The 13,247-nt window shown below is 36.5% G+C and overlaps 1 protein-coding gene across 1 annotated transcript in view; it reads left to right on the top strand.

The window, feature by feature from the left end:
• Nucleotides 1-13,247, top strand: part of LOC143962680 (dynein axonemal heavy chain 3-like) — a 2,426,925-nt gene that overhangs the window by 349,155 nt on the left and 2,064,523 nt on the right. Inside the window, exons 11-12 of the mRNA XM_077472045.1 lie at nucleotides 4,402-4,608; nucleotides 11,508-11,642. Coding sequence (XP_077328171.1) covers nucleotides 4,402-4,608; nucleotides 11,508-11,642 — 342 coding nt within the window. The remainder of the gene's footprint in view (nucleotides 1-4,401; nucleotides 4,609-11,507; nucleotides 11,643-13,247) is intronic.

Genomic DNA, 13,247 nt, shown 5'->3' with positions numbered 1-13,247 from the left:
TAATGGAGATGTTAGATGTTATTTGAGACACATTTTTTTCCCCAAGAACAATGAGAAAACTCCCTTTACCTCCTTGCTTTGGAGAAATGACTTTAAGGATATACTATTGGTGCATTGACATTGACCAACAAGATATAGATCAGCATATATGTCTTTGTGTGAAAGATAGTTTGCAAAATAGGGGAGACAAACTTTTTCTCTGGGCGGTACATGTTTGTACAAAAGTTGGATGGCATTGATCAATATGGTTAGCCTAATGCAACATAGTTTGATAATGTAAAATTACTGGGCAATGGTATTCCTTGCTTGCTTGGGTCAGTAATACCAATTAGTAAGTTTCTGCTTACCAATTGTAATAAACAATGATTCTTGCTTTTCAGAATTGTATAGTTTGATTCTCTTTGCTGCCTTTTTGTAATAGATATTGGTAAGTATTTGCATTGAAAATTTTACAGAGTCTAGGTAGAAAGACCAGGCTAGAAAATCTAGAAAAATTTAACCTTAAGGTTTAGACAGATAGGTGGAAGGGAACCTAGGTGGAAGGGAAGCCAGGTGGCAGGTTAGCTGAACAGTCACAGTAATAATGGAGACTCCTTATTAAACAGGGGTTTTTTGAACCAAGAACAGATGAGAAAGGTGCAGACACACTGACTGATAGGCAGATATACTGTGTGTGCAGTAAATTGAAGGCAGACAATGTGGCATTTGGCTCATTGAGAATAGTCCAGTTTGTCCAGGCTAAACCATCAGCTTAGCATGTGTGCCTGGTTTGACCCGTATTGCAAAAATATTGCACCGATTCCAAGCAGGCAGGACAGCTGAAATTTAGTTTTCTCCATATAGAAGTAGTGGTTTGCTCTCTCTGTTTATGCTGTTTTTGTCATTATTAGTTTTTTTTTCTGCCAATGTGGAAAGCTACACACACATTCTGAATATAAGCTGAGAAAGGATTGGGATTGGGGTGTAATATTTCCACATGTGTTTTTCCAAGCCTCTGCTATACCAAAGCTTGAGAATTGGTCTTGCTTTGATACTGGTCACAAAAGCTGAAGCAAGTACAAACAGCTATTGATGAGGGCCTGCTGTCAATGGAATTATTGATTTGCAACTTCCCAGTGTCCTCCCTGGGGAGAGTTGTCAAATACAGTCAAAGAGCAGAGAGAGAAATAGCAATATAAATATTCAACAGATCTATCGACTGATATTAACAAATTGCAAATATTCATGTTAAATGTTAAAATGTGGTGGCAAGAAATGTTGTTATTTTAATAGTTTGAAACCAATCAAGATAATAACCCTTAAGGAAATCTGTCTGGACAGCTCTTGTTTGCTACAGATACTGCTAATCTATTTAGCAGTGGAGGCCCAGTTAAACTCCTTTCTGACTGCCTAACCTCTGTGCCAATTCTAAGGCAGTCTTGTCAGTGCTGTATTAACAAACTAGCACAATGTCCAAGAGTTAGAACTCTGATGTTAAGACGTCACTGCAGGGGAGCCTTGGTTGTAAAAGGTAGCATTCAGACTGATGGGGTTTGTTAAAGAATCAAAATTGATAAACAGGTATTTTGCAGATTTAAAATAGTAAGGACAGGTTCAGGACTTCAGTGATGAGATATTTGGACTCTTATCTAATAATAACTATAGTGTCTTGAATTTGCTACTAGTGCACACAATAAATATTGGGTGTCATAGTGCACCAGACAGTGCCTATACCTAACAAATGACATATTTGAAAGGACTGAACCTTTTAATTGTGTCAACCAATTTATGGAAACTTAAATTAACCAGTGTAATTTGTGAAGATTACCCAAAAGACTTCTTGAAAAGACTTGCTTGCTATGTATATAGCTATGCTTAGGTAGAGGTTTATAGAATATTTCTGGTTTTGTTTTAGTAGAATAAACATATGACTAAATAAAATAAACAACAGTATATAAACCATTGCAGATATACATCCATATTTAAAATACTGATTTTGCTTTGGCTCTAACGAGTTCATTTGGAGAATTAAAGCACTATGCAAACTCTGAAAAATCATAGCCATTCTCTAGCAGGGTCTGTTGTTGTTAGATATGACTTGTTATCCCCATTTGATGGTGCCTGCATAGTTCTCAACTTCATTGAGCCAGCAGCAGGACACTAGTGGCCCTTTTAGCTGCCTGTAAGGTAGCATTTTGACCACCACTGTAAGAGTTTCATTCTTCCTACTGACTACCAATGGAACATTTTTAAACCCTGATAAGTTGATTTAAGCAGGGGTTCTCGGAGACCTGAACACCATTTTGGGGTTCTTTCCGGGTAAAGGCTTTCATAGAAGCTGTTCAGGATTTAACTTTTCATTAGTGTAATGTGTTGATGAGTTGTTTTGGATTACTCCATGTTGGCCAATTAAATAAATAACCCCATAGGTCTAAAAAGGTTTAAGTCATGTAGGTAAAAAATGGTTGTAAAAAATGTAATGCTATGTCTGTTGAAAAAGCCATACAATGGATAACTTAAGACATAGTGGCAGCTCAGAGTGTTTATCATTCTAAAGTTTAGCATTTCTGAGCTGCACATTTACTTCAAATGAATGCAAATCCTATTGTACTCTTTGGATCATGTTTAATCCCCACTTTTTTTTATTTTGTTACTATTGTACTTAACATGTTGAACTGAACTTGAAATGATTTGAGCAGAATTTTGATGATTCAGTTTGATTTAGTTTATCAAAAATAAGCTATCACTGCAGTGCCTATGTGTATATGAATATCACCACAGTGTTCCTAAAGCTGCTGGGACTCCCCCTAAAGAACTTGTAACTAATCCAGTCACTTTGCAGATTATCTGTTAGAGATTAGTATTCTGAGCTGGATTTGCTACATATGTATAAAGATATAAACATTGCATCGTTTTAAATCGTCTACCATGAAAAATGCATAGCATGTATTCTATAAATTATATTCTTTTACAATATTCTCCATGTACATTTTCTGTAGTGATGATTTTTGCAGGCAATTTGTGCTAGAGAATTATGGGATCCCTTTACAGGAGTTGTTCCTGCTCCTGTTTCATACAGGCATACCCCACTTTTAAGTACACAATGGGGTTTATTTAGTAAAGCTGAAAAGTGTAAAATAAGGCTCACTTCTGCATATAAACCAATGAGTTTCCAGGTTGTATTACCAAAGCTTGATTATACAAGCTAGGGTTAGAAGCCCATTAGTTTCTATTCAGAAGTGAGCCTGATTTTGCACTTCCCAGCTTTAGTAAATAAACCCTATTGTGTACTTAAAAGTAGGGTATGCCTGTACATAATTTAAAATAGATGAAATGTCCAACAGACAGAAAACCCTAAAATAAATTGACAAGTGCACAGGCCTACAAATGGAGACGTGGCACAGCTATGTTACGGCTAGATTACATTTAACCTAATGTTTTTTAAAGGTTTCACATAGGTGTTCTTATGAGTTCCATATGCATCACATGAGTATAATCAGATAATAACATTAAGTATTATGCTCTGTTACTTTATTATTTTCATAGCGTAAACTCCAGTGACTTCATTAGGGACCTGTTAATACCAGTACTTTATTGTGTGCTGAGCAGCCCATTCTTTTTGAATAGCATGGTAAAGCTCTGTAGGGGCACTTAAATCAGACTTGCATCATTTTTAATACAGGTTTCAGTATCCCTTTCCATCCCACATTCAGTGTGAACAAATATATATTGAGCTTCCTCCAATGTTTGTTTATTTATTTATTTATTTTGTAATAGCTTTTAGAAAATGTGCATTGAAATCTGCATTTATGTACTACATGTGAACCAATTTTGAAAGGTTTTGAATGCACAGATATCCTGCAGGCATATTTACACTTTACGGTGCAAAATGTACATTTTAAAAAACACAGCATTTTGTGCATGTTCTAACCAATTGTGCACGTTTTTAAGCTGGCCATAGATGTTAAATGACTGTCATTTGTAGGTAATGACCCACCATTGAAAATATTGTTTTCTACAGAACTCACATGAGTTGTAAGTTCCAGTATGTGAACATTCTCTGCATGGACAATGGAGAACAATGAGAAATCAATCAGAAATATTTAACTTGGCTAATTTTTTTCTTTCCTTTTTGTGTAACTGATGCTTTTGTCTATATTACATGCACTTATCATATTTAGAACTTTTTTAACCTGTTATACAATACATAGGTTTCAATGAAATCAAGAAATATATATATATATATATATATATATATATTTCTTGATTTCTTGATGTGTGTGTCTGTGTGTCTATATATATATATATATATATATATATATATATATATATATATATATCTATCACATCACAACACTTTTATTTGCAACAACATGAATACAGTCGTATAACTAAAATTTTTGTGCTTTGTTTTTTTACCAGAAGTTACGGAGGAAAAAGATGGATCACTTATTTTGCTGTTTGGCAACATTAATGTCCAATCTTCAGCGAAGTATAGTAGAAGTGTCCCTTGCTGATCTTGTGAAAATGGTTGAAATGTATGGTGAAGGGATTCACTATGAAGGAAATTACCCACCAGATGATAATGTTTGGCTCCCAGAGAACCCTCATCTTATTTTACTATTTTTGGTATGTTTTAAAAAGAACATTTTATTATTTCATTACTACCAAGTCACTTAAAGAACTGACAAATAATTTAAAAAAAAACATTGTTCTAATTATGAATTCATTATTCATTTCATTAAAATGTTTTTAAATATGATTGACATATTTACCCTGACTTGTCTTTACATTAGTTTCTGTAATCCCCAGCCCAGCAAAACTAGGACTCAGAAGGAAAAGGCCAGTACTTAGGTGCAATTGGAGAGCTATTCTTTGCATATCTAGCACAATTAGCATGCTTGCATGAGAGGAGGAAACAGGAGTAACATTACCTGTGTCCTATTGCTCCTTCACTGGCCAATCAGTAAGATTGTTAAAGAAAGGGCACAACTATAGAACATTTTAAAAACAGCCTTCTTTTTCTTCTAGTCATCTGTTGGAAGGTTGATTATTCTTACCTGGATTTTAGGAGGAAACCTTTTTAAACTCTGCAACATGTAGACTGTTTGGAGCTAAGAGAGTAAAGTAAAACATCTTTGTGGGACAAATAATTGACACGTCAAGATTATCATTGCTGTCTGGAATTATACTTCAATAATGTGGGCTTATTTAACCACTTGCTGACCAGGCCCTTTTCTGACACTTGTTGTTTACAGTAAAAATCAATATTTTTTGCTAGAAAATTACTTAAAAACCCCAAACATTGTATATTTTTCTAGCAGAGACCTTAGAGAATGGCGGTTGTTGCAATTGTTTATGTCATAGCGTTTTTTCAAATGCAGTTTTTGGGGAAAAATGTCACTTTAATGAATAATCAAAAAAACCCACAATATATACCCACATTTTTTGTAAGATATGAAAGATGACGTTAAGCCGAGTAAATGGATACTTAACATGTCATGCTTCAAAAAAACGTTTTGGAGATAAGGTACCCCAAAACAAGAATGTTACATAAAGACAAGGCAGCTTAAACATGGGATTTTTATTACAAAAATATATCATCAATATGTCATTACAAAATTCTGGGTTAAAATAGTCCACCATCACCTCTACCTCAGTTGTGATTTAAAAAAAAGAGACAATGTTGTCTTGGATGGAGCAGATGCATTTACATACTGCACATTCATGGATCTACCAATACCTGCCAAAAGTATGCAGGAGTATGAACAGTCAGATGGTTGTCTATGCAAGATGAATCGTTTTTTAAATCACAACTGAGGTGGAGGTGAGGTGGAATTCTTTAACCCAGGATTTTGTAGTGATATATTTTTTGTAATAAAGATCCTGTGTTCAAGCTGCCTGGTTCTCCTGTAACATTGTACCTTATCCCCAAGGTGAGTCAGCAACCATACAGGACACAGGTTTAACCAATCCCTACATAACTAACCAGTGCATTAATAGTAGTGTGTCATTGGGATATGTTTAGTATTACAGATGAGGTCTAGTACCAGAATTATTGCTCTCCCTCTGATGTTCACGGTAATACCTCACGTGTGTGATGCAAAAACACGGCACAAGCATTCACCACTCTGCGCGGGATGGGGCACTTTGACAAAAAAAGTAATTTATTTCTATTACATTTTTAAAATTTTTACACTGTCCATTTAAAAAAAAATGTATCACTTTTATTGCTATCGCAATGTAAACATCCCTTGTAATAACAATACAGCATGACAGGTCCTCTTTATGGAGAAATCTGGGGTCTAAAAGATCCTAAATATCTCCTCTACCCTTTAAAGCAAAAGATCAAATAACATTTGCTTTAAAAAAAATGGCCTTGTTTACATACTACTATTACCTACTACTATAGAAGTGACATCATGATGACGCTCGGGTCCTCCTAGGCCACAGTGATGAGCAAAGGACATCTTTCTTTGCTCATCTCTGTGCCCAGCCACCAGCACCAGATTGGTTCTCGGATCTACCAATCATCCAGGTAAGCCCGGGAACCAACGGAAAGTGGCGGGAGGGCGCGCTCTCCCCTCCGCTTTCCTTCTAAAAGTGCAGCAAATACACCACTTGCACCACTTTTATTAGAAATACTGGCTCTTGAGGGAAAACATTTTTTACTGGGTTACTGTATCTAGCTTCAGCCATGACCCCAGTATTAGACGTCAAAGTAATGAAGTAATTTCCTAGTTAGGCAGGCGGCAAGTGGTTTTAAATGAAACGAGTTGCAAAATGACATGGTGTACAATAAGCACTTGTTGCCAACTTGAAATCTAGTTAAGTAGAAAACTGAGAAGCAGTTAGAGAATTGGCATCTGTAAGTGGCAAGAGAAATGAGATCTGTGAGAAATTGCTCACCACCGCTCTTCAGATAATCAGACATTTGGATATGGGTTGCCCAAAGCTGTATAGATACTTCACACTGTACTGTATCTAAGGCAGCACTTTTTTCCTTATAAGATGTATTTAGAGCTCAGGGACAGATAGTCAGATGTGTGTAAAAATGTCTCCTCACAATATCAATACTGTATGTCTTAATTCCTCCAAAACACCTTTTATATGTTTTTGTAATTGTGTATGAAAATTACAAAATGTTATATGCTATAGTTAATTTAACCACTTACTGACCAGCCGCTGCAGTTGTAGTGTAGTAGAATGGCATGGCTGGACGAAGCAATGTCATGTTACGTCACTTCACCCTGTGGCCACTAGGGGAGCATGCTCACTGCTCACCCCCACAGCCGATGTGAATGTTCTCTGTGTGTCAGCAGTGACTGCGGGAGCCTGCCGGTGATCGTGACCGCCGGGCTCCCGCAATCGCTACTGACACACAGAGAACCGGGATCTGTGTGTGTAAACACACTTTCCGGTTCTCTGAGGAGAGAAGAGACAGATCGTCTGTTCATACAGAGTATGAACAGCAATCTGTCATCTCCCCTATACAGTTCCCTCCTCCCTTCAGTTAGAACACAGACTAGGGAACACAATTAACCCCTTGATCTCCCCCTTCCCTGCCAGTGACATTTTTATAGTAATCAATGCATTTTTATAGCATGATTGCTGTATAAATGCCAATGGTCCCAAAAATGTGTCAAAATTGTCAGAAGTGTTCGCGATAATGTCACAGTCCTAAAAAAAAAAGATTGCTGCCATTACTAGTAAAAAATAAATAAATAATAAAAATACCATAAAACTATCCCCTATTTTGTAGACGCTATAATTTGTAGTCGCATGACCGCGCAATTGTCAGTTAAAACGATGCAGTGCCAAATTGCAAATAGTGCTCTGGTCAGGAAGGGGGTAAATTCTTCCAGGGCTGAAGCAGTTAAGTAGACTCATAGGGGTTGATTTACTAAAGGCAAATAAAATGTGCAGTTGCACTCTGCAAGAGTAGTTGCTCCAGAGATTAGTAAATGACTAGAAGATCTGTTGAGTTTCATCATTCAATCATGTGCATATTTTCCTTGCACGTTATTGGGTATTCTTTGCAAAGTGAATCTTTACCTCATTTACTAAACTCTGGAACAACTGCTCTTGCAGAGTGCAATTGCACTTTGCAAATTGAACAGTCTATTTGCCTTTAAATAAACCCCATACTGTTCAGTAAACAAACATACTGCGTATATGATTAATTAAAATTATTATTATTATTAAAGTTAGATGTAACTAAAAAAAGAAATGTAAATAATAAGCTACGAGCTTATGCCTTAGCATACACAATTCCATTCTTTCAAGCTCTCCTGACTGTCTTCTTCATAGATGTACATATTCTTTCCCAAATTGTCCAGACTGACAGCTTAATGATAATCTGTGCTTCTATTTCTCTTTGTATGTTTTATACACTGGGTACATGCCTGACACATGAAAGATGTGACAGTCTCTTTTGTTTTCAAGTAATAATGGCACTTAGTCTGTGAACATGATAAAAATCCATTTGATGGCATGAATTACAAATTGTTGTTTTCACAGAAGGCATAAATATGTATGTTGACAGTGTCATGCAACACTAACTTCTGTCATTCCTATCAGAATCCTGGCACTAAATCTTTAGTAGAAATCAAGCCTATTTGCAGAGCCATAAATACAGATGGCTTTGGAGCATTTTTTATGTAAGCTAAACAGGGAAAATACTACATGGTGCATACAAATATAAAACACAGCCATTTATTTGCTATGATATTAAAGTAGACCTATCAGTACCTTTGTTTTACTGAAGTGTCTTGTGACTTTTTTAATGATTTTTTTTGAGCTTTAGCCAAGTAACTGTGGCTAAGAACAGTCTTTCAATATCTGCTTCAGAGCAAACATCTGGCAAATGAATTATGATGTCATCCGTTTGCTGCAGGCACTTCTCCAGTCTCCACTCCTCCAGTCATTACTCAAATATACAATGTAATGTTCTGAAAGTGACAGAGACCTGATTCATGTGACAATGGGTGCACACAGCCATTAAGATAAAGATTGTTGCACAGGTAAAATGGTTTTCATGGCTCTACCATCCTAGGGCCAGGGCCTTTGTACAAGAAGTACTTTTCTGAGTAATTCTAAATACCTGTAAGCATTACACTTAATTGCTTAGCATGCTTGGGTTTAATACAAACATATATAGAGCTCTAAGCCTACTTTACAGCAGCTATGTTTCCCAAACATAATAGTTAATTGTAAGTATGTTTGAAAAGAAAGCATATTTACCTATGTATTGCAGACAAATTGAATTATCTGACCTCAGATTTGTGTACATGTCATATTATTTCAAGCTGAATGAGCTATAATGCCTGTGTGTGTCTCCTTGCCTCAACAGCCACTTGCTGTTCGACAAAATATTCAAGGAAGCAAATTAGGGAACCTGCCCCTAATAATATTGTACCTGCAGTTATCGGTATAGCACTTACCTCCTGTATAATTGTTTGAGCCAAGCTTACAGGATAACAGAGTGCTTGATACATGTCTAACCTTCCAGTAATGTCTGCGGCCAGCTTTTCTGTTACTTCCTCTACACTACTCACTTCTTAGCCCAGCTCACAAGTTCTTCTCAAAGTCCCACTGGAGACAATAAACTCATCTCTGCTTTTGCTTATAACGTGTAACTTCCGAAATTGTAATATCTTGATACATCTATTAGGCACTTACTGAAAATGGAAAACAAAGTTTCAACATTATTTTTTCTATGGGTCTCTGAGATTCACCTACAAATGTACACATGGGGGGTATTTACTAAAGGAAAATCCACTTTGCACTGCAAGTGCACTTGAAAGAGCACTGAAAGTGCACTTGGAAGTAAAGTCGCTGTAGATCCAAGGGGGACATGCAAGGAACATAAAAAAACAGCATTTTAGCTTGCACATGATTGGATTATAAAATCAGCAGAGCTTCCACTCATTTCAGATCTACCTCTTAGATTTAGAGTGACTATACTTCCAAGTGCACTTTCAATGCACTTTCAAGTGCACTTGCAGTGCAAAGTGGATTTGCCTTTCGTAAATAACCCCCATTGGGATGTAGAGTCTCCCACAACAAAGTTTCTTACAATAACCTTAGATTGGTCATCATGCCATTATAATTTTTGGTCATGGCTTCTCACATGGCAAGGCATAATTCACTCACCGATGCAGGGGGCAGGTTCTCTCTCTCTCTCTCTCTTTCTCGCTCTCTCTCTCTCTGCCTCTACAAAACTCCTCCCTCATCCAGGAACTAGTGGCTCATCTCCAAATTGGAAAAACAGTCTTTCGAAAACAGATCAAGGTCTTAGTTACACACTAGAGTTGGAGGAAAACTGTCCAAAAGCTGTAAGTCCATTTTACATGCTATTAAATTTATTAGCTAGAAACCCCCCCTATTTGCACCTATTTGAGTTAAAAAAATTTAGGATTAAATTACGCCCAGCTATCATGCCCTGTCTAGTGAGAATACTTCAGTGATCACTGCAGTTATTGTTATTGAACAGGTCAGAACTTAGCCCAGAATATTAAGTCCCTGATAATAAAATGGCTTTAAATCAGAGAGGCGCAGAAAGGAGGGCTTATTTGACAATAAATCATAGCAGGCATCTTGCAATGTCCACTCTTAGGCAAGTCTTTTACTTTGAAAAGTTTAAAATGTCTGACAGGTTCTTGTTCTCTAATATTGAAAATGTACCATAGGTCTCCAGAAGAACTCCTTGTTAGTCAACCTATTTGCATTGATTTCTCTTTTAAACTGTTGCTTGGCTTGAAATAAAACAGCACCACTTTGCCATCCTGTGTTTTAATGCCTTATAAATGTTAAGCAGTAAAACAACTTAAGGTCTTGTTTAATTGGTTTTGCTTTTGGTGATATAAACTTTTAAGATTTGTGAGTAGAAGGCATATTTCACCTGTCAATTAGTAGGCTTTTGTCTAGCTAAAGCCATAAAGATTATGTAAAGCCTCATTCCTTAGGTGATCCTTAGGCTGTCATGTTATGACAAGCACAAATTAAAGAAAAAATTTACTACAACAATGAAATGGCTGTTTCTTCCCACACGTTAATGAGTGGATTACCAGGCATAGACTAGTTCCTCTAGTCTGCTCAAAAGTCTATTCCTCTGTGTGCAGCCTACTGACTCTTGACAATTATAAACTGTGAAAATAAAAACTTTTTTCATGTGACTAGGAGGCATAATAGCCTACTACTAATGAATCAGTGAATCTAGATGTTTAAACTTAGTTATGATAACAATTTTGCCAATCCTCATAATAAATTAATAAAAAAGTATGTTTGGCATTTAATGTTAACAAACTTCCTATTTTGCAATAAAGAATATTTTATATTCCTGGTTTATGCAGTCATTAAATTTGTGTGTGAGGCTGCTCGTATGGATAGTAACGTATTTTTCTATAGAATGTCGACTGGATTGGTCCCTGTATAAAACCAGGTATATTGGAAACATGAGACTTATTTAAACATTCATTGTAGAAATATAAAATTAATTAAAAAAAATAATGTTTTTGCTTTCACAGAAACCATTTTTAAAAGAATCAGTTGTCAGCTTTAATCCATCCGTTGAGGAGATTGTCTGTGGCTTTGACAACACAGTGGATAGTTTGGTTATCAGTGTCCAGCAGATGGCAAGAATTGAGACTTTTCTTTTCCAGGTAATGTGCTACAAATCCATGCCATTCATGTTTCCCAATCAATTAGATGAATGGAAAGGAAAGGAGACAATGTTTTTTTCAGCCTTCATAGAATTGTATTATTTGCAAAACAGCTATATATATATATACTGTTTAAAATTATATTTTTGTATACATTGCATGCTCAGGATGCATGCTATGGTACAATGCTCATGCTTAATTGACATGTCACAAGGAAACTTTTGGATTGATTTTTGACAAAATATTTAAGAATAAATACAAGGTTTTTATCCAGAATGATTTGACCAATCTTAACCAATTCAATACCAAGCCTATTCTGGCACTTCTCTCCTACATGTAAAAATCATATTTTTTTTGCTATAAAATTATTCAGAATCCCAAAACATGATATATGTTTTTTAGCAGACAATAAAATTGTGGTCATTGCAACTTTTTATCTTGCGAGGTATTTGCGCAATCATTTTTCAAGGTTTCATGAATTAAAAGATAACAAAACAGTAAAGTTTGTATAATATGAAAGATGATGTTATGCCGAGTAAATAGATACCTAACATGTGACGCTTTAAAATTGTGCACACTCCTGGAATGGTGCCAAACTTCGGTACTTAAAAATCTCCATAGGTGACACTTTGAACATTTTTACAGGTTACCAGTTTAGAGTTACAGAGGAGGTCTAGTGCTAGAATTGTTGCACACGCTCTAACACACATACCTCACATGTGTGGTTTGAACGGTGTTTACATATGTGGGTGGGACTTACGTGTTTGTTTGCTTCTGAACACAAGCTACCAGGGACAGGAGTGTTTTAAAAAAAAAATTATTTTACTTAATTTTTTTTTATTTTTACACTTTTTTTTACATTTTTTGATCACTTTTATTCCTATTACAAGGAATGTAAACATCCCTTGTAATAGGAATCTATTGTGACTGGTCCTCTTTATGGAGAGATGTGGTGTCAACATCTTTCCTCCAGGATGGAAAGCATGAGATCAAGAAAAAAATTCACCAATCGCATGCTGACAGCAGTGATCGCGGCTTTGTTTACCTCCGGCAACCCAGGTGTGACATCATAACATCGTGCCTGGGCCTTCCGGTGGTCACAGAGATGACTGGTGACCACCTGGTCACCGAAAATCTCTATTTTCATCATCTGGCACCGGCTGATTCTTTCTCCAGGCCCCCGAGAGCCTGGAGAAGCACAGGATGGTGGCGGGAGGGGGGGGCGTCCCCTCCCATCGCCTATAAGAATGATCAAGAGGTGGAACTGCTGCCATGATCATTCTTATCGGGCACAGAATCGCTGGCTGGAAAGAATGATATCTAAATAATGTCTGTAGCTGTAGGCATCATTTAGATATCCCTGCACAAAGTCAAGTACGTCATATGATGCCCTAAGTTATTGAAGTGGTTAAAATAAGGTTGCCTATGCTATTAGAGATGCCATCTGACTGTTTTTTTTGTTAGTCTGACCAGTAAAAATTTTAATTGTCTCCAATGTTAATAACAGGGAGGAGATCATATGGGGCTATTTTCTTTGCAGAAAGTACCAGCCTTATGCTACTATATGTAGAAGGCTTTCGCAGGGCAGGGACAAAGGGTGCACAA

The sequence above is a fragment of the Lithobates pipiens genome, unplaced genomic scaffold (genome assembly GCF_037356315.1).
Source record: "Lithobates pipiens isolate NorthernLeopardFrog02 unplaced genomic scaffold, aLitPip1_a1.2 Scaffold_8, whole genome shotgun sequence".
In the NCBI taxonomy this organism is placed as follows: Eukaryota; Metazoa; Chordata; class Amphibia; order Anura; family Ranidae; genus Lithobates; species Lithobates pipiens.
Note: the sequence above shows the minus strand (reverse complement) of the source record. Positions and strands in the feature narration are given on the sequence as shown.